At 36.7% G+C, this 21740-nt stretch overlaps 1 protein-coding gene across 2 annotated transcripts in view; it reads left to right on the top strand.

Annotated features, from left to right (window-relative positions):
- Positions 1-21740, top strand: part of LOC150091211 (hemocytin-like) — a 1750539-nt gene that overhangs the window by 342020 nt on the left and 1386779 nt on the right. For both annotated transcript variants that reach the window (XM_090374755.1, XM_090374750.1), the window contains 3 exons: positions 5496-5727; positions 10251-10548; positions 18189-18275. In XM_090374755.1, coding sequence (XP_090230881.1) covers positions 5496-5727; positions 10251-10548; positions 18189-18275 — 617 coding nt within the window. The remainder of the gene's footprint in view (positions 1-5495; positions 5728-10250; positions 10549-18188; positions 18276-21740) is intronic.

Below are 21740 nucleotides of genomic sequence, written 5' to 3'. Positions count from 1 at the left end.
AATGTATGAATATTTAATGATATTTAATGTATGGATTAAATAAATAAACACAAGCAGATGTTAAGATGATAAGTGCATTACTGTGTTAGCTGATAATGAGGACACCAAAGATTGATTAAGCTTGGTTCATCAATTAATTGGTTAATTGTTCATATTTGACATGTTCAGCTTAGGTTTGGCAATAGAGGCAATCCACCAGCTGATGAGAAACCAGTTACAGTTGTAGTTGTAATACCTGGGAATGTTCTGAATGGCAACATTTATCAGCTAGGAGGATGGTTACCTCGGTGATGGGGTTGATGCAACAACCTCTGTTCTGGTTAAAGGAACTGCTACAACATGAGATGTGGAGCAATTTCAACAAGACATGGCAACAGCAGTTTTGGGATCAATCAATAAACTTGACCTTGCAGCGTGGATCGATGACGTCGCAGCATGGATGGAATTGCTGAGTGATCCATGTCCGCTGAACAGATGGCTTTCTCGTGCTCGGCGACCCCATTACTGAGTCTTCTGCTGGTTTCCCAACCTAGCAGCTAGTGCAGTCATGGAGGAAATACGGTACACTAATCAACTCTGCGGTGGGGAGGGAACCTGGTGTCTTAACTCTCAAAATGAGGGACCACAAGTTTCTCCCTGGAAGTCGTAAACACATTATCCCATGAGCCTGTAAGATCCTAGAAATTTGTTATGACAGGTTTGAGTAGTATGGGAAAAATGTGGTCGAGGTGGGGGTCATCACTGTGTGGGGCCCTGCGGTTGGCAATGTGGTCACGGGTCTGTAGGTTTGCAGAAGACTGAAGTCTTTAAATGCGAACCCTCACGCCAGACATGGGTATTCAAGAAAGGAAGGACATTGCCTGACTCCAGTCGAAAAGCTTTTGTGTTTATTATTTTTGTTTTTTTATTCTATTAAACAAATTTAAATTCAATCCATTTATTTCATCTGTTTGCCCAGTGGCACAACATTGTTTTTCCACAGCAGATTTACTTATTGGGTGATGCTATGCAATTTTAAAATTTTTGGCAACATAGGCTGAACCATGTATAATGTTTATTATTATTATTTTTTATTAGTTGAGGCATATGATGCAAGAAAGCAAGATTATGCAGCAAAGGCAAAAAAAACCAACCCCCCCCCCCATGTCACCCATCCGTTCACTCCAAATGTGTCTTGATCAGCCTTAAATTTATTTAAGCTGTCAACTTCCACAACGAGAGATGGATGTCTGTTCCAGCAATCAACTACCCACTAGCTAAAGGCAAATTTCTCTACATCTGTTCTACAACTGTCTTTCCACAATTCGAATCTATGCCCCCCCTCAGGTCCATAATCTGAGAAAGAGGAAGCATCCCATCAGCATTGAGCTTGCTCAACCCATTCAAGGCCTTATATACCTCAATCAGATCACCTCGCAGGTGCCTAATCTCCAAATGCTGCAATTGACAAAACGTAAGCCTTTCTTGGTAAGAGAACCCTTTTGTAACCCTCGCCAATCTTGTTGCCCTTCTTTGTACTTGTTCTGGCAACTCTACATCATTCCAAAAATGAGGCCTCCAGACCTATACACAGTACTCAAGGTGTGGCAAGACCATTGCCTTGTACAGTGGAATAATCACCTCCTTGTCCTTGCTAGCAAAATTCCTATATATCATTGACATGACTCCATGACCTGTCCTGGCAGCATGTCTGCACTGCTCGGCATACTTCATATCTGACTGCACAAGTATCCCTAGGGCTTTTTCATTCTCCACTTCCCTGAGTGTAGTGCCACACAATTGGTACATTTCTCTTGAGTTACTGCTACCCAAAATCAGTGCTTTGCATTTGTCAATGTTAAACTTCATTGCCACTTCTCAGCCCATTTGCCCAACTTATCTATATCCAGTTGCAGTAGCATACTGTCTTTACTGTCGTTAACAATCCTGCCAACTTTGTATCATCTGCAAACTTGGAAATTAAGCCTGATATACCTTCATCAATATCATTGATGAATACACAGAACAACAATGGGCCCAGTAAGAACCCTTGGGAATTCCACTAATAACATTAGTCCATGTAAAATTGGTCAGACATGACTTCCCTTGAACAAACTCATGCTGTAACTTAACTATTACTGCAGTCTTGTCTAGATGATCTTGCAATGCTTCTTTAACCAGTGACTCCATTATTTTCCCCGGAACACAAATTAAACTTACAGGTCTGTAGTTACTTGCATCACCTTTTGAACCCTCTTTGTGAATTGGGGATACATTTGCACACCTCCAGTCCATGGGGACCTCCCCTGAGTCCAAGGAAGCTCTGATAATTATGGCTAAGGGTTTGCTTGCTTCCTTTGCTGCCTCCTTTAATATAACTGGATAGATTCCATCCACACTAGGTGCTTTTCTTATGTTTATGTTCGACAAGTTCTCTTCCATTTTGCTCTCAGTTAATATAAAATCACTTATCTCCCTGTTAGAGTTTTATAAACGTCTGGCATTCCCCTCCTTAAATAACTCCTCATGTTTGAATGTACATGCAAAATACTCATTGTCTGTCAGCTACCCGAGCAGGATCATCAATAGTTGAACCATCTATGTTAAGAAACCAATCTGATTAATCCCTTTCCTTCTAGAGTTTACATAAGTAAAGAACTCTGTGCTGTTTATCTTTGAATCCTTTGCCAAAGATTTCTTATAATCTGCCTTTGCCTGCTTAACCTCTTTTGTGACTTGTGCAGGCAGATATGAAGTTTTCTGAGCAGTGCAGACGGTCTGCAAGAGTAGCTCATGGTGTCTTGTAAATGATATACAGGAATATTTCTAATAGGGATAAGGAGATGATTATCCCCTTGTATAAGGCAGTGGTCTGGCCACACCTTGAGTACTGTATACAGGTCTGGAGGCCTCATTTTAAGAAGGATGTAGAGCTGTTGGAATAAGTACAGAGAAGGACAACAAGATTAGTGAATGGAACAAAGGGTTACTCTTACGAAGAAAGGCATAAGTTTTGCAAATTACAGTGTATGGAGACTAGGCACCTGCGAGGTGATCTGATTGAGGTATATAAAGCCTTGAATGGTTTGAGCATGCTCAATGCTGATGGAATTCTTCCTCTTACTCAGAATAATCACCTGAGAGGGCATAAATTCAAATTGAGGAAAGACAGTTTTAGGATAGATGTGCAGAAGTTTGCCTTTAATCAGCAGGTGGTTGATTGCTGGAACAAACTTCCACCTGTTGTTGTAGAAGTTGATAGCTTAAGCAGATTCAAGGCAGAACTAGAGAAATACTTGGAGCCAGTGGAAATGAGAAGGGGGTGTCTGTTTTTTTTTTTTTCCTCTTTTTGGCTGATGCTATATAAGCTTGCTTTCTTGCATCATGTGCCCATGCTAATCCCATTTATATGCATCCCATGCATTTTTCTTCTCTATCACGAGCTTCATTAATTCATCTAACATCCATTTAAGCCTAAACCTTGAACAGTATTTCTTAGTTGGTATGAAAGCCTAGTAGTCTCCAAGATTATGTCCCTGAAGACTTTCCATTTGGAATTCACCATTGGTAACATCATCAGTTGATCCCACTGTATAGAATTTAAAAACTATCTGAGACCACTGTAGTCACCTTTATGAAAGCAAAAGCATGTTAGACAGGCAATAAGAGGAAGCAGTACTCTTGATTTCATTATCAGCAGCGATTCTTCATGCATTAATAATCTGCAGGTAAAAGACCCACTGAATGGCAGTGAACACAGTATACTGATGTGGAATTTGCTTAAAGACATAACTAATGTCAATTGTAAAGGGAAAGAGAGACAGAAAAGAGAGAGAAAATCTGTAATGCAACTAAATGAATACAATGTACATAGATGTAAGTGAAGTTGCAATTGTCCCGCCCTTGAATCTACAGCATGTATCAGTAATAGTCTCATCAATTGCCTCTTACCTCAAACAGTATGGACTCTTAATCAACCCACAAAAAACAAAACTAATGGTGTTTTCTCTCATACCACTACAATAATAGCCCCAACACTCGATGGAATGTCTGCCACTCCCATGCAGATTTGGGAATAGTATTTGACCCAAAATTTCGGTTTCATGCTCATGTAGACAAGCTCACATCCAGAGCAGCATCTATTCAATGGACAGCTAAACAACAATTAATTATGTTAAAGAGTCTCATATAATTAAGAAATTCATCAGAACAGTACTTTATTTTCTACTCCTCTATGCTCCTGAAGTGTGGGCATCAGCAGCTACTACAATGAAGAAGCCAATCCTAGCTGCAGAATTCTGGCTCCTTAAATGGGCTAACTGGAAAGTCTCTTGCTTTAGCTGCTTCACTGAGGATGCAGTGACTACCTGATATCATTGAAATACAACTGATAGCTACAGTTAAAATGATCATTGGTCAAATCTCAGTACCATGCATTTGGGATTCGTATTACTGTCGAATACTCAAGCCAGAACTTCGGTCAACCCTTATGTGCTACTGGAAGCATTGGAGGTTTCATATCTCAGACTGCTTCCTTCCAAACCAAATGCTACCCGAAGTACAGCACCTGGACACCGACTTGCATAAGTTTTGCAGCAATAAAACCCACAGGAAAGAAGTCTTAGCAGCTCGCGTCAATCCTGGAAGCCAATAAGAACAAGTTCAGGCATCTCTACACATCATCTGCCAACTCTCCTGTGCCATGATGGAAAAGTGCCATTCATGTATAATATATATTTTTATTGTAAATATAACTGTACATGATGTAGCTTATAAATATAGTTACTACTGCGTAATGTGAGGAATTGTAATAACATGTTACATTTTTTAATTTTTAATTTTTACATCATTGTGCACATAACTAATTATCTATTCTGATGTGAGCCCCTGGCTTTTGGCTGTGATGGGGTAATTGCAACTTCACTTTCATCTATGTACATTGTACTCATTTACAATACAGGTGTTTTTCTCTCTCTTTTCTTTCTCTCTTTCCCTTTACCCTTGACATTAGTTATGTCTTTAAGTAAATTCCACATCAGTATGCTGTGTTCACTGTCATCCAGTGTGTCTTTTACCTGCAGATCTTTATTGCACGAAGAATCGCTGCTGATAACCAGATCAAGAGTACTGCTTCCTCTTGCCTGTCTAACATGCTGCTGTAGAAAATGGTCATCCAATAAAACCACAAAAGTCTTGCTATTGTGTGTGTGACCAACCCAAAATTACATTGAACATCTGGAAAGTTATAATCCCTCGTTATAAGAAATTCTGATTAATTGGCCCACTTTATTAAGGAATGGGACAGATTTCTGTCTTCTGTGATGCAAAAGAAGAGTAAGAACTTATAAAATATTGTATTATTACAATCTAATTAATCTTACAATTATTGTATTATTCTTATTATCATTATTACAGAATTTTTATTCTCAAACTTATTGTATTATTAGTCTTTTTAATTTTACAGTATTTTCTATGATTAAAATTTTTTTCTCCTCTCATTTTCATTAACATTGTAGCTTTGCAGTGTCCAGCAGGTATGATATATGAAGACTGTGGTACTTCATGTCCAAAAACTTGCAAGGATACTTTGTACAACTGCGAGAATGATCACTGTGTGGATGGTTGTCATTGCCCCGAGGGAACTGTGTTTCATTCTGGTCACTGTGTCGAGCAGAAACATTGTCCTTGTATACATAAAGATCAAGAATATGGGCCTGGAGAGAAAGTTAACCAGGATTGTAATTCTTGGTAAGTAGAATTATATTCATGCCAGTTACAATATTAAAAAAAAATGTCCATGCTTCTGATTGTTTGTTAGTTTCATTGCCTCTTTCATCACCTAAATATGGGCATCATGTGATGAATGATGCAAGGTTATTATCAAATAATCAGACTAGAATTTGATTCAGTATTATCAAAATTTTTTTTCTTTTTCTAGTACTCCTACATTTAAAATCTGAGATTGTCCAAAAGCAGTTACCTGTTATTTTGGTGTAGCTCCCATTCTGTTTGTTATTATGGTGAATACAGAGTGTTGGATCCACCTTTTTTTTTTTTTTTTTGTCTATTTTAGTTTTAAACAATTAGGTTTATGATGCAGGAAAGCAAATTCTCTCTCTCTCTCTCTCTCTCTCTCTCTCTCTCTCTCTCTCTCTCTCTCTCACTCACACACACACACACACACACACACACAAAATTCTGATATCATCTTTCCGTTCTTTCTGAAGATAATAATTTATCTGATTCCTTCTTAAATTTATTCAATATCCCCCCCTTCCACAACACCACCTATTCCAAAAATAAACCTGTCTCTGGCTGAAAGCAAATTTCTGTGCATCTGTTGTATAATTTAAATTTTAATTAAATTAATTCAGTTTAATTTATATTTATATATTATATTATATTATTATTATATTATATTATATTATAATTTATAATAAATTATGTTATATGATATTTTATTATATAAAATTTATTATTTAATTTATTATTTTAATATATTTAATTTATGCTTCTTCCCCCCCTCCACGATTGTAGGCTTAGCAAGGGTAAGGATATCATCAACATTTACTTGTACCCAGTCTTGAATATCTTAATCAGATCTTCTTACAGGTGCCTAGTTTTCATATACTGTAATTTGTAGAACTGAAGTCTTTTTTGGTAAGAATACCCTTTTGTTCTCCTCACTATCTTGTTGCTCTTCTCTGTACATGTTCCAGCAGATCCACAACATTCCTAATATGTAGAACTTGAGATGTGGTAATCATTGCCTTATGCAGTGTAATATTACTTCCTTATCTTTGTTGGCAGATTTTCTGTATATATTATTGACATTCCTCATGAGCTGTTACATCTAGTTTCCACTGCTCAGCCAGGTGGGAAGGAGCAGCAGTGCGTAGCACACGCTTCTTGATTAGACTGGAGTTCGAACCCGTCACCACCAAATACGGAGGATTCGGAAAGGTTAGGGAATGACCACCGCATATCCTGGAGCAATATGGCCTTAGTTGCTAATGCTCCTAAAAACCAAATAACAAACAAACAAACCACTGCTCAGAGAACTTCATATGTGACTGTATACCCGAGGTATTCTTTTGTTCTTTGCTACCTTGAATATGGGCCACATGGATATTCTAGGATTACTGCTACCCATATGCAGTACCTTGCATTCATCAGTGTTAAATTGCAACTGCTGCTTCTCAGATCATCTGCTTAATTTTTCTAGATTTTTGTTGCAGTAGTGTACCATGATTATTTTCATTAACCACCCTTTGTATGATCTGAAATTTAGTCAAAGCCTGATATGCCATCATCAATATGATTAATAAATATTGAAATCAGAAATGGCTCTAGCACCGAACACTGATGGTTTTCTCTATGTATAATATTAGTCCTAGAGGAGAAGTGCCGATTATAGGCACTACATGGCACTAATTTGTTATGGCTGTCTTTTCTTTACATCGCCCTGTTTACTTCAGTTTTCTCATGGCTACGAAATTTATGTTAGAATTCAAATATACCCAAATGTGCACTCATGATGGCTTTTATATCCCCGTAAGTTGTTGATAAAATTATGTAAGTACTGGCTTCGAATTTAAGTAATGATCATCTGCAAACTTCTAAGCCTAATCGCGTGGTGGCACATGGTACCGTCAAGGCTAACGTTTATGCGGACCAACTTGCTGCATCATACCCTGCTGGCTCGCAAACAGACAGATGATCTCCGAAGGCTCTCCTTCATCTAAACAATAAAGTGTATTCTATGGAAAATCTTAACCAAACTAAAAGAACTAGCATGTTGCATCCTGCTTCTCCTCTAACCTGGACTTTACATTTCTGAAATTTTGTGCAGCTACCATGTAATTCTGCCATTGTTCTCATCAACTACATCGTTTGCATCAGTAATGATAACAGCTCGAAACTATGTGTTAACTTTTTATATCAATTATATATACTTAATTGTAACTGTTGTGTTATTAATTTATATCTATCATTTTTACTGTAAGCCCCTATAACTGTTCCTATAGTTGTCCTGAGGCAAGCTGGTAATTGTCTGTGTATTTCATATCAGTATAGGGGCTACATTTCAGCACGGCCATGCTGATCCGTCACTTTGTCTAGGATGCCTCTAGACAAACCTGTAACCACTGGCCTGTTTTTTGTATTTTTTGCCTCACTATATTGTATGGAATCCTGATCAGTAGCTAATAAACAGAATTAATTAATTAATAGCAATTCTCTGTCTTCTTCCACTCAGTCATTCCTTTATCCTTATGAGTAACTTTCCCCCTAATGCTACACTACTCCGATTTGTATTGCAGCCTTTCACGTGGAACAGTATCAAAAGCTTTTCTGAAATCTAAAGTATATGATATCAAATTTTTTTGCATCTAGAGCCTTTTTTTAACAAATCTGTACTGTGATTCCATATATTTGCATTCCTTCCTGTGTAGATCATTCTACATTATCTCATTAACCAGTGACTCCATAATTTACTGTGGAACAGAAGTCAAGCTTACAGGTCTGTAAAATTACTCACCTCAATATTTAACACCTTTTTTGAATTGGGGAGACATTTACACATAATCAAGGTTTTTCTAAATGCTATTGACTTTCTAAATGCTTAACTAAAAATAAAAATAAGCTAACTTACGTTATTACTACAATATTGCAGCCTATCTGTAATGTTCAGAGAACTTCTTGTCTGGTTGCACAATTACCAGTGTTTTTTTTTTTTTTTTTTGTTTTGTTCTTATTACCCAAGTATGGTACCACAAAATTAGTATGTTATTCTGAAGTTACTGCCTGCCATAGCCAATATTTTGTTTCAATATTAAACATTTTCATGTTTAACATTGAAACAAGGTTTAACATTTTCAATGTTAAACTTCTCAGCCTATCAGCTTAATTTTTCTAGATTTTGTTGCAGTGATGCCCTGATTACTTGTTACAACAAATTTACCACCCTTCCACCTGTGTATCATCTGCAAACTTAGATATTAAGCTGATATGCTTTCATCACTATCATTAATAAATATAGAAAACAAAAATGGCCTCAAATTAAGTCTCATAATTATAGCTAAAGGTTTGCTTACTTCTTTTGCTGCCTCCCTTAATTTATTTGGATAGATCCCATCAATCTCAGGTGCCTTTTTTATGTTCGGCTTCAGCAATTTCTCTTCCACTTTCCTTTCAACTGAAACTGGTAAAATAGGTAAGGTAGTCCCTAAAAGGTAGGGACTACCTTACCTATTTTTGTGGAAGATTTTACTACTTATATCCTCCTTTTAGTAATGGAAACTCTAAATTTCTCTTCTGTAACTATGGATAAGCATAGAAACACAAGCATTGATACATGATCAGGTGTAGTCCCCCGATGAAATATCTGCATTAAGTAGCAATCTTTTATAGCATGCATCAAATATTAAAAAAATTTTTAACTCTTAATTTTCTTTCCCTTATATTTAGGACTTTATTACATCAAAAATTTCTTGCCTTCTATTTGATGCTTGCTATTTCTTTGCAATTCTTTAATTATTCATTTTTATTTTACAGCTTATTTCCTTCTAATTGGAGGAAATTAGAGAATTAAGTAAAAAATGAGAAAGAAGATAAAGAGAAAAGAAGGGTTTAAAAAAAAAAAAAAAAAAAATATATATATATATATATGTCGTTTTCAAGTGTTAGCCACCAGAATTACACCAGAATGGCAAAAAAGAATTACATCAAAATATAGTATTAGGGGGGAAAAAAATATATATATAATAAAGTAAAATTAAAGCTATGAGCGATGATATATAGACGTTGTTGTTTGTTGTTTGTTTGTTATTTGGTTTTTAGGAGCATTAGCAACTAAGGCCATATTGCTCCGGGAATATGCGGTGGTCATTCCCTGACCTTTCCGCATCCTCCGTATTTGGTGGTGACGGGCTCGAACCCCGGTCTAATCAAGAAGCGTGTGCTACGCACTGCTGCCCCTTCCCACCTAGTTACGGAGGCACCTGATATATAGACAGCCAACATGTAATTTAAGATTATAAGGGAGGATATAGACAACTGGCATGTAATTTAGGTCAATAAATTCCTTTTTCATACTGTTTTTTTTCCCTCACATTAATCTACAATATATATGTATATTTCGTTTGGAAAATATTATATTTATATGACAAAAGGATTTGAGTCCTGTTTATTATTACTGTTCTTTATAATTGATTTATGTTATATGCATTATTGCTTAAAGTTAATGAAATTAACCTTGTTATTTTTTGAAGTGAATGTGAAGGAGGCAGCTGGGAATGTACAAAGCAGAAGTGTGAAGCTCGTTGTACATCTGTTGGAGACCCTCATTACACTACATTTGATGGTGTAAATTATGAATTTCTGGGAACTTGTTCTTATTACTTAGTTTTTCATGATAAATTTACTGTCGTTCAAGAGAATACAGAGTGTGGTTCTCTTGGAAACATTGCGAGAGACAGAGGTGGCACATTTGAAGATCAGGCATCATGCACAAAATCAGTAATAATAACCTTTATGGGAAGTGTTCTGAAACTTAAAACAGATAAACAGGTAAGAAAATTGTTTGTTGACCTTAAAATTTTTTAAAAAATATATTCAAATATTCATTTTACTCTTTGTAACAGCCATTCACTGTTGAAGATTTGTGTTGAAGAACTCTGTCGATTGATTTTTTGGTTCAGTCTATTTTCTGGTTCTTTTTAGGAAAATGGGTAAATTTAGCAAACCATTTCTTTAGTTGGCCACTGATCTAAGCAGAATATCAAAGAGCTGGTTGTGCAGAGGTAGTATTTTCACTTAGGAGCCTTAAAACTTTTAATGTTGAAACAAGCTTTGAAACAAGCACATTTTGAGATATAGAATGGTTATTTTTGAATTACAACAGGTTTGTGTTGTTATAGTTAACAGTATCAGGAAGTGTGTCAGAAAGTCATGAGTTTTTCTACTGATATCAGTGAGTTAGCAATTTATTGAAAAATTATCAATAAAGAACTCAAGTTTCTGGGCTTATTCTTCATATGTGAAGTATTGACTGAATACTTGAAACAAGTGGTTCTAAAACTGTGCAGCATAAAGCATTTGTCACTTATTCTATTTATGGTTATAATATGACCAGTTGAAATCTGGCAGATTCCAAGAACTGTTAAGGATTAAGTCTCAAGGTTGCTGGATTTTTGGAAAGAGCATAAACATTTCATGAGAGAAATTAGGTAAATATTCCCAAACCATATTTGTGTGCATATTCCAATCTACATCATGTAGATTGGAATAATATGCAATGTATATATTCTCCTCCTGCATGCCATTCACAAACCACCAAGTCTGGTATGGAAGTGTGAGGACCAAAAAAATAAATAAATAAAAAAATAAATAAATAACATAAATTTTCTGTTTATATTACAGGACTACAACTTAAAGTCAGAGGAGTTTATAAAGCACAAATTATTGGAGGGGATGGACAAGTTTTTGGTGGATGCTTTAAAGCTTGCATCCTGATAACCCCTTACTATAATAAGGGGTGCAGTTAGCCCTGTGGTTTACGACACCGGACCAGCAATGTCATGGACCCGAGTTTGAATTCCAAAGTGGGAGGGGGGAAATCACTAGGGAAAAAGAAAACAAAATCACTAGCGAAAAAGAAAAAAAAATCACAAAAGGCACTTCACTGGACCTACCTTCTCCAAGGTTGAAGTGATGGCTGAGGCAGAGAGTAGCAGTATCATTCTCAGTACCACCCACCAATCGATGCAAAAAGCAAACAGATCCACCTCCATAGCTGGATGAAGATGGAAAGTAGAAAATTGAACATACTGCATTGAACGGGGCTCATGATAGTCACTTGCATTCAGGCCTTAGGCAGAGGGGTCAGTTCAAAAAGTTGGAGACAGTCTCCTGAGGAAGACAGTTGAGCAGTTGGCACTGTCATCCATATGGCTACCACATGGGAAGGGCAAGACCATCCAGCCTAATCGACTGGAAGTGTTTCCTGGTCAACTGCACTAGTGACCAGCCAGGAAGGAAGAAAAGCCAAAACATGAGGTGGAGTATTGAAATGAATATGTTCATCAGCATGCAAGAATACTATGAAGTAATTATGCTAAAAACAGACACGACAATGTACAGGCTGAAACTGCACACCAAGTGGTTGGAATAGTACCCAACTGTTCAGGTCACTGAACAGCGAATAGCAGGCTGTAGAAGGACCATCATCACAACGAACCTGATAGCTCCTGCATTATTTGATAAAATCAAGCAGGATGTAAGCTGTCAACAACAAAGAACAAACAATATAAACACAACTGAACGAGAACTGGGGGAACACCAAGTACAAGAATTACAACCAGGAGCAGCTGAGTGAAAACAGAAGAGGTTGTGATGTCCAGAATAGAAGTGTGGATGAAGGCTCTAGCAGAATTCAAGGGCATGTACCCCACGAAGACACCACACTATACCGAAACAGAGCCCCAACAGATCTTGTGGCAGGTTACAGACCACCTCCATCGGTGAATAATACCGAATTACAAACAACAAAGTAATACTACAGCAGCAGAGCCATTTACTGTGTTGCTGTAGCAGCCTGTAAATGGCTTGCAAAGACAATGTACCACTAGCCTGGGAAAGGAGGCTACAGCAAAAGATAGAAGAGCTGAAAGTGAAGATAGGCCAACTTTCTTCTGTTACCCCAGTACCAATGGGGTAACAGAAGAAAGAAGCTGATAAGAAGAGTGAAGACAGTCCTCAAGAAAGACAACATCCACAGCAAATGGATGTTTGATGAAAACCAGAGAGCCTTCTACAGGAACATTAGTTAACAGGAAAAGAAGGGCAATGGACCCCTGACCATAAGGTACTCAAGGAATTCTGGGGTAACATGTGGAGCAACAAAGTTAGCCATAATGGCTGTGCCCTGTGGATGGACCTAGAATGGAAGACAACCAAGTATGTACAATAGATGACACAATGGGAGATTTGGGAGGATAAGTATAGCAGTTGTTCAGGAAGTTCCACAACTGGAAAACCCTAGGAATAGAAAACATACATAAGTACCTGTACTGGCACAAGAAGTTCATCTGTACACACAGTCACATAGCAAAGAAGTTCACACAGTGATAAGGCACCTGACACAATCCCAGAGTCTAAGACTCAAGGAATAGCTTATATGAAGGCTAAGGACAAAGACACTACAAATCTGGTGGAGTATATAGACTGATCACTTGTCTCTCAACAATGTACAAGATCCTGACCAGCTGCATAACCAAGAAGATATCAGACCACTTGGAGAGCCAGAACCTAATGGCTGAGCAGTAGAAAGGTTGTAAGCAGATCAGTAAAGGATGCAAGGAGCAGTTGACCATTGATGTGGCAGTTATAGAGAAAGTCTATAAGAAGAAAGAGAAGAAAGAGCCTGTAAGAAAGAGAAAGCCTATAAGAAGCACCACAACCTGTACACAGCCTACATCAACTACTGCAAGGCCATCAACTCTGTACCCCCATAGTTGGCCGATAGAAACACTGGAGATCTACAGAGTCAACCCAATACTGACACACGTCCTAGAAGAAAGCATAGCAGAATGAATGATTGCCATCAAGGTTGAGAACATCACAACCAGACAAATCCCCATCAGAAGAGGAATCTTCCAGGGTGATGCCTTCAGCCTATTATAGTTCTGTCTAGCACTAAATCCACTGTCCCATTCAACCCACTCATTAACAGCAAGTATGAATATACCCTAAAAGAAGAGAGTCTCTATACTTCAACCAAGAATCAACTCCAAAAGTTACTCTGCATTGCTAAAGAGTTTGGCACTGACATCAGGATGCAATTTGGCCTATACAGGTGCAAGAGCCATGGATTGCATTAGGGAAATTCAGTCAAAATTCATGCTCACCATCCAAGACCAGACAATCAATACCAGGAATAATAGGAAATACATTGCAGGGATCCACAGAGGGAGATAACATGGAGTGGCAGATAACACATTGATGATGCCACCTGGCCCAAGAAACAACCCAGCACATCGCCATGTGATGCAAGTTGATCACTCAGATGGAGTATACTCATAGACACAACCAGGTTGCTGAACAATACATTAGAAGCTAGTGCAAAAATACTAGTTAATCAAAGAAAGTGTACCACGTTGCATTTTCAACCTCAAGCCACACTAGAGACCCTTACTCACAAACAATACTGGGACCGTGCCAAAATAACGGACAAGACAATCCCACACAGCAGACCAGACATAACCTTCATTGACAAGAAAAATAACCACCTACATGACTGACATAGCAGTGCCCAACACCAGAAACCTCCAGAAAGTCTACGTGGAAAAGTTGAGGAAGATCACGTCATAGGGCAGAAACAGACCTAAGACAGGAAGTGAAAGAAGTGTGGAGTGTGGAACAAGTAATAACCATTCCAATCACCATATTAACCATCAGCATGGTTCCAAAGAACCTCTATAAGAATCTAGAAGTAATCTGGGAAGAATCCCATCAGCATTGAGCTTGCTCAAACCATTCAAGGCCTTATATACCTCAATCAGATTGTCTTGTAGTTGCCTAGTCTCCAGATGCTGCAGTTTGCAGAACTTAAGCCTTTCCTCATAACAGCAACCCTTTGTTTCCCTCACCAATCTCATTGCCCTTCTTTGTACTCATTTCAGCAGCTCTACAACCTTCCTAAAATGAGACCTCAAGACCTGTACACAGTACTCAAGGTGTGACCTGACCATTGCCTTATACAAGGGGATAATCACCACCTTATCCCTGCAAGAAAAATTCCTGTGTATCATTGACAAGACGCCATGAGCTACTCTTGCAGACTCTCTGCACTGCTCAGAAAACTTCCTATTTGACTGCACAATTACCCACAGGCCTTTTTGATTCTCCGCTATGTTCAGTGTAGTTCCACCCAGTTGATATGTTACTCTGGGGTTACTGCTACCCACATGCAGTACTTTGTATTTATCAATGTTAAACTTCAGTTGCCACTTCTCAGCCCATCTGCTCAATTTCTCTAGATCCTGTTGCAGTAGCGTACTGTCATTAGTGTCATTAACAGCCCTTTCCAACTTTTGTATCATCTGCAAACTTGGATAAGCTTTATATACCTTCGTCAATATCATTAATAAATACAGAAAAGAACAATGGCCCCAACACTGAACCATGGGGTTCAGTGTTGGGGACTCCACTAATAACATTAGTCCATGAATTGAATTAAGTAATAAATAAATAGATATAAAGTATATTACAGCATCAAAAAAACAAAACAAAACAAAACAAAAAATAAATAATAATAGCCACCAGTTTTTTTTTTTTTTTTTTTTTCAATTCTTTTATAATTTTATAATGAATTTTTAAAAATTTTGATATGGTTTTTGCCAAAATTTTCAGTCTGCTGTTTTAGGCAGTAAAATTAAAATAAGAAGCTAATGTTTAAAAGCATGCATGTACAAACTCTTCATTTTTTTTTTTTTTTTTTTTAAATTCCATAAAAAATTCACTCCACAGAGCCAGCTGTAGCAAAAAAAAAAAAAAAAAACTTTCTACCACAGTCCTCATATTCAGCAAACTCAGTTCTAAGTGGACTAGAACTATGGTGTGTATTCTGGGAGGAACAATTGATAAAATATTGACTGATTATCAGATTTTAAGGAGGGCTGAGAGAGAGAGAGAGAGAGAGAGAGAGAGAGAGAGAGAGAGAGAGAGAGATACTTATTTGGGAACATATTATTAAATGCACTATGGAAATTTGCACTTGAAACCTCACTGGGCATGTCATGTTCAATAACGAATACACATTTCATATTAGTAGATATGTTGACATGTACAGTGTTCGTTTTTGGGGCAGAGAAAACTCAGGTGAGTGCCTACTTGACATGTTCATACAGCTCAAAAGTCAATGTGCCTGACAGGTTATTAACATGCTTCTTTTTCATGTAAAAATTATCACCGAGGTTGTTTATTTTGATATGCTTGAGAATTTTCCAATGTCACAAATTAGCGCTAATGACCACAATGGATGATTGTTCTTCCAACAAGATGGTACCCAACCTCATTACCATTGAGAAGTGACAGCATGCCTGGATCAGCACTTCCAAGGAAGATGGACTGGTTGCTCAGGTCCCATTCTTTGGTCTCCATGATCTCATGCCTGATGCTAGTGGATTTCTATGATGGATAGTTTTGGGGTTTTGTGAAAGATGATGTCTATCAACCACCATTACCAAGGAATATGGTTGGACTGAAGACCAAAATCATTGTTGCCATCGCAAAACTAACCCCCTGAAATAATGTGTAAAGTGTGGGAGAGCTTGATTTTCAGTGGAATATGTGTGTGTATGTGTGTGTGTGAATTTTCAAAAAAATATGAATATTTTAATATTCCTCAAGTATGTTAAAAGCTTCCCCCTTCCCCATTTGCATCATTCATTAAATTTTCATTAGAGAAATATAGCCATAAAATTTTTCTTTAAGGCTCTGTTTTGGAGTAAAAATTTAGTCTTAATGAATTAATATTAATTTTCCATTGAGATTTCATATTGCTTTTCTATTTGCTGTCTTCTCAACTGACATTTGACCTTAAGTTAGTTAGGGAAATTAATTTTTTTGGATAACAAAATTTTTAACAGTTATTTTGGATAACTGTTGTTTCTGAAGATAATTTTTGATATTATTATAAGAAAATTGAAAATTATTATAAAATTTATTATGATAAAATAATAACAACTTAAAGGAGTTTTTTTTTCACACAACATGTATGAAGTTCATAATTTGGGAAATGCTTTTCTAGCTAGTGTTTTTCTTGTGCACAACCTGAAAGAAAAGTGACCCAAAGGATTTTGGTGATTCAAAATGCAAACACAGGTCATTTACTGTTGTAGAAAAAGAAATATAGGCATGTACTTCCTTTTTTACAGTACTGTAGAACTGCAGGGGAATATTTTGTAGAAGTTTAAAAATCATAAAATTCATATTCTGTACTGCATAATATAATACAAACACATCAGTAAGAAAACAAGTTGGGTAATGTACACAAGGCAAGTTCAGTTTTTTCTTAAATTAATTGAACTATTTTTTTCTTTTTCTGTGAGTAATAGAAGTGAAAAGTAAATATAGTTATCTTCTTATCGAAGGTTAAAGGCATATATAATAGTCATTGTGTGTTTAAATGAAATTTTTATTTCCATATATCACTTGGCTGTTGACTTGGGCAAAACACATTATCAAGTTCGTCATACATTTACTAACGGAAATTAAAAACTGCTAATGAGAAACCAGTAGTTTTGAATTAAATGTCCTGGAAGAGTCTCAGCTTTTTACATGTATAGTGGATTAAACTTTTTGGTGATGCTATACAATTTAAAAAGATATTAGGGAATACTTTGGATAACAGTATTTGGCTTTAAGTTGAATAAACCCAAGCTTAGTGCCAGTCACTCAATGTCATTCTTTAGTGGGAGAAAAATGACTCCCCTCATTGAAAACCAGATGCAGAAAAGCATACAAGTTAAATTTTATTTGACTTCCCTTCTTTTTTGTAAGTCAACATCACTTAGCTCATTGACAAATATAAGTTTGTGCTTATATTTGTCAATGACAAATATAAGCTTGAAAAATATCAATTTATTATCGTCTTTCATGTGTCTTAGCATTTTAGATTTTGGAATATCAAGTTAGGTAATATCTTTTTGTTGTGATTTTCTGGGTGAGTACTGAACTGATTCTGCAACTACTAGGCATTGCTTTTCTCTGATTAGGCCCCTCCATTACATTTTTGACTAAAATTTATCTGTGTGGAAAACAGCTTATGTTCACATTTCAGTGTTAACCATTTAGGCGGAGCTCCTTATCAAACATTTCATAAAAATCCTGTTGGATATTTTTCGTAGGTTTTTTTTCACCATCTTTTATCATTCCATTTACTCTGTTTATTTATGTTCTTTTAGAACTGAAATAAATAAATAAAAGTTATTTAAGAAAAAAATTAAATTGAGAAAGAATGAGAAAGGAAAAAATATTAAAGTGAAAAGATGACACATACATAGGCTCTTGCCAGTTGCATGAAGCTAACTGTCAGGTCACTTATTGAACAGCCTTTTTATAATATTTTACTGAATACCCATAAAATAAGTTGTGGCAAGAATAATACATATAGTGGATTTTTTATTGCATTTTTTTTAAAACTCTAGGTTAGTTTGGATGACAGAGAAGTCACAGATCTGCCCCTAGAAATTCCAGGATTGTTAGTTTACATGGCTTCTTCAATTTTTATCAAAGTGAGTTTTGCATATTAATTATGATTTTCATTTTGCTTGTACTATTAAAAAACTTGCCTTAATTAGTTTGTTAACACTTGAGATTTTTTCTCTTAAATTTGTTTTATTTCTCTTACTCTTTTATATATAAACATGTTTTTTTTCCCTTTTCCGGGAAAAAAAACATGTTATATATAAAACCCTGTGAGATGTGTTTCGGAATATTCAAGATAATCTTTTTAGGCCCTGCCATGAATAAATTGACCAGAAATACAGATCATGATGTGACCTGCAAAACTCGGGTGACAGAATTAAAGTAAAAACTGTTTTTGGCAACAAAAACAAAAGCCCTTTTTAATACCATTACTAAATGTGCTGTCCCCACCAGCTCTGTAATAGTTATAAAAAAAAAAAAAAAAAAAAAAATCAATCAACTTGTGCTATTTTGAGGAGCCACATTTATTTAATTCACTGTAAAATTTCATTTAGAATATAATATTGTAGTGTCAGATTGAACAAAAAAACTATAAAATAAAATGTAAGATTTAATACATAAAATGCCTATTTATACAAAAAACACTAGGCAGTCATGAAATGTAAATAAAATAGATAAAACTAAGATAAGCATAATATCTTTTGCACCTATGTAAACTTGTTAGTGATGCGTTCCCAGCAGATCATGTGACAGCAGTACTGCAGCTGGGATAGCATACCTCCCACAGTACATTAAATGGGAAAGGGAATAAAAACAAAAGAAAAAAAAAAGAAAAGGAATGCTAAAAGGGTGGCAGAGAGAGAGAGAGAAAAACAGGAAATGGGAATAAAGGGAAGGAAAAGGAGTGGTAATTTTTTCAGTAGGGAAAATAAAAGAATAGGTCACTAGTGCTTGTTAGGTGTTACTCCATAATAGGGTATATATGAGTTCTCTTATCAATTAATTACTAGGATTATAACTCTATAGAACACTTAACAAAACACAGTAGTTACATGTTCTCTAAACTTAGGTATTTAGTGTAATGCAACTTTATAATATTTATCACTCTTCTCCGATATACTTTTTAAAGTCTCTCTCTCTCTCTCTCTCTCTTTTCTCCCCTCCTCTGCCTTCAGAAGTGACACCACATTCACACTCTGCTTGGCGAATTAAAGCTGATAGTACTGCATTAACTGTATGGAAAACAGATAGATGGGCAGACATGGTGAATACAATAGGCACATGTATATATATGCGAATATATATACATGTGCCTCTTCAACAATTTCTCCTCCACTTTCCTCTCAGTTATTACAAAATCATCTAGATGACTGCTAGAGTTTAACTCACCTCTGGCATTCCCCTCCTTGAATAACTCCTCATGTCTGAATGTAGATGCAAAATACTCATTTAGTTCGTTAGCCACCTGAGCAGGATCATCAACAGTTGAACCATCAATATCCAGTGGACCAATCTGATTCATCCCTTTCCTTCTAGAGTTTACATAGGTAAAGAACTCTTTGTTGTTTTTCTTTCCATCCTTTGCCAAGGATTTCTCATAATCTGCCATTGCCTGCCTAATCCTTTCTGACTTGGTTACAGACCAGCTTATATCTATCATAGGCTTCCATGTCACCCATTAATTTATATGTATCCCATGCATTTTGCTTCTCTGTCACATGTGTCATTAGTTCATCTGACATCCATTTAGGCCTAAACCTTGAACAATATTTCTTATTTGGTATGTAAAGCCTAGTAGCTTCCACGATAAATTCTTTGAATGCTTCCCATTTTGAATTTGCTGTTGGTAACATCATCAGTTGGTCCCACCCTATAGAATTTAAATACTGTCTCAGACCACCATAGTCACCTTTATGAAAGCAAAAACCCTTCCCTTTACCCCTGATGGTAGTTACCTCTTTGAGTAAATTGGACTTCAGCACAATGTGATCACTGACACCATAAGAATCTGCAGATAAAGGAACCTAGTGGTTCCTTTATCTGCACATTTTTAATGCATGGAAAATCACTACTGATAATCAGATCAAGAGTATTTCACTCTCTAGTTGCCTCCAGAACATGCTGATGTAGAAAACAATCGTCCAATAAATCCACAAAAGCCTTGCTAGTGTGTGGTGACCAACCCACAAATTATAGTCAATATCTGCGAAATTAAAATCCCCCATTATAAGACTCTTTGATTTACTGGCCCACTCTATTTCCCTGTACAGTTCCTTATTATACTCATCAGAGTCATTAGGCCTATAACACACTCCTACTCTCAATTTTGATTTCCCAATGCTTATGTCACACCATACTGACTCGATACTGCAATGTCCAGCGATGTTGACCAACTTCACTTCCTTGAATTTTATGTTTCTTAACTAATAGTATAACCCCTCCTCCCTTCCTATCTTGTTTATCCTTCCTGTACACATTGTACTCCCCAAATTCCAGTTCTGCATCCCTTATATCTGTGTGACACCATGTCTCTGATATCCCAAGAATATTTGCCTTTGATGTTCTGTGCAATACCTCAAATTCATAAAATTTATTTACCAAATTCCTAGCATTGGTGTACATGCACCTATTCCTATTCTTAGCTACCTTAACACAACCCATGTGTTTACTTGTGCTGCAATGACTCCTAGCAGTCTCTGAAATACCCTGCATCTTGTTTTCCAGGCTGCTTCTCATTCCAATAGAACAGTGCAAGAATCACTTTGACCTCTACACGCGGCTACTGTTAATCTATTAGTCCTTGTATCCCCCCCCAAGCTAGTAGTTTTCCAACCCATCTGACACTGTCTCGATAGCATCAACAAATATTCTTGCACCCTTTCTATTTAAGTATCCCATCCCCGTAGAAGCAGTCTTTCCTGTTTTTTTTTATGTAGACTCCAAACACGAGAGGTATTAGAACCTGTATTATTTAGTACCATGCTTGGGTTGGAGGTTGGGAAGACAAAAGAAGATATTTGTTGACATTGGACTTGAACTTCAAGTCCAATGTAATTTCCTGTAATTTTCAGGAAATACATATGAAGGAAGGTTGTTCCAGAAAACAGCAGTTGAATGAATAAACAAGGAAGATGAAAAGTTGGTTCTGTGAGTTTGAAGTTGGGCAGTAAATGGATGTTGGCTGGTAGCGGCACATGTTCGCACTGTTTTGAAAGAGAATGGGAATTATAGAAGCCAATTCAGAAGAACAGTGCCCATGGAAATATCCGTAGAAGAGGCATGCAGCAGAAACAGTACATCTATGAGACAGCGAGTGGAGAGATTCTGTTAGAGATGAATCAGTAATTAACCTAACTGCCCTCTTCTGAATGGAATCAAGAAGCCTAAGAGCGACAGAGAGAGAGAGAGAGAGAGAGAGAGAGAGAGAGAGAGAGAGAGAGAGAGAGAGAGAGAGAGAGAGAGGTTTTGGGGACACCACCACAGATGTGGGAACAATATTCCATGGTAGGGCGGATTTGCGATTTGTACAGAGTGAGCAGCTGTTTGGAAGA

This window comes from Mastigoproctus giganteus, chromosome 1, assembly GCF_048544385.1.
Source record: "Mastigoproctus giganteus isolate SK-2022 chromosome 1, ASM4854438v1, whole genome shotgun sequence".
Taxonomy (NCBI): domain Eukaryota; kingdom Metazoa; phylum Arthropoda; class Arachnida; order Uropygi; family Thelyphonidae; genus Mastigoproctus; species Mastigoproctus giganteus.
This window is presented reverse-complemented; position numbering and strand designations above follow the sequence as displayed.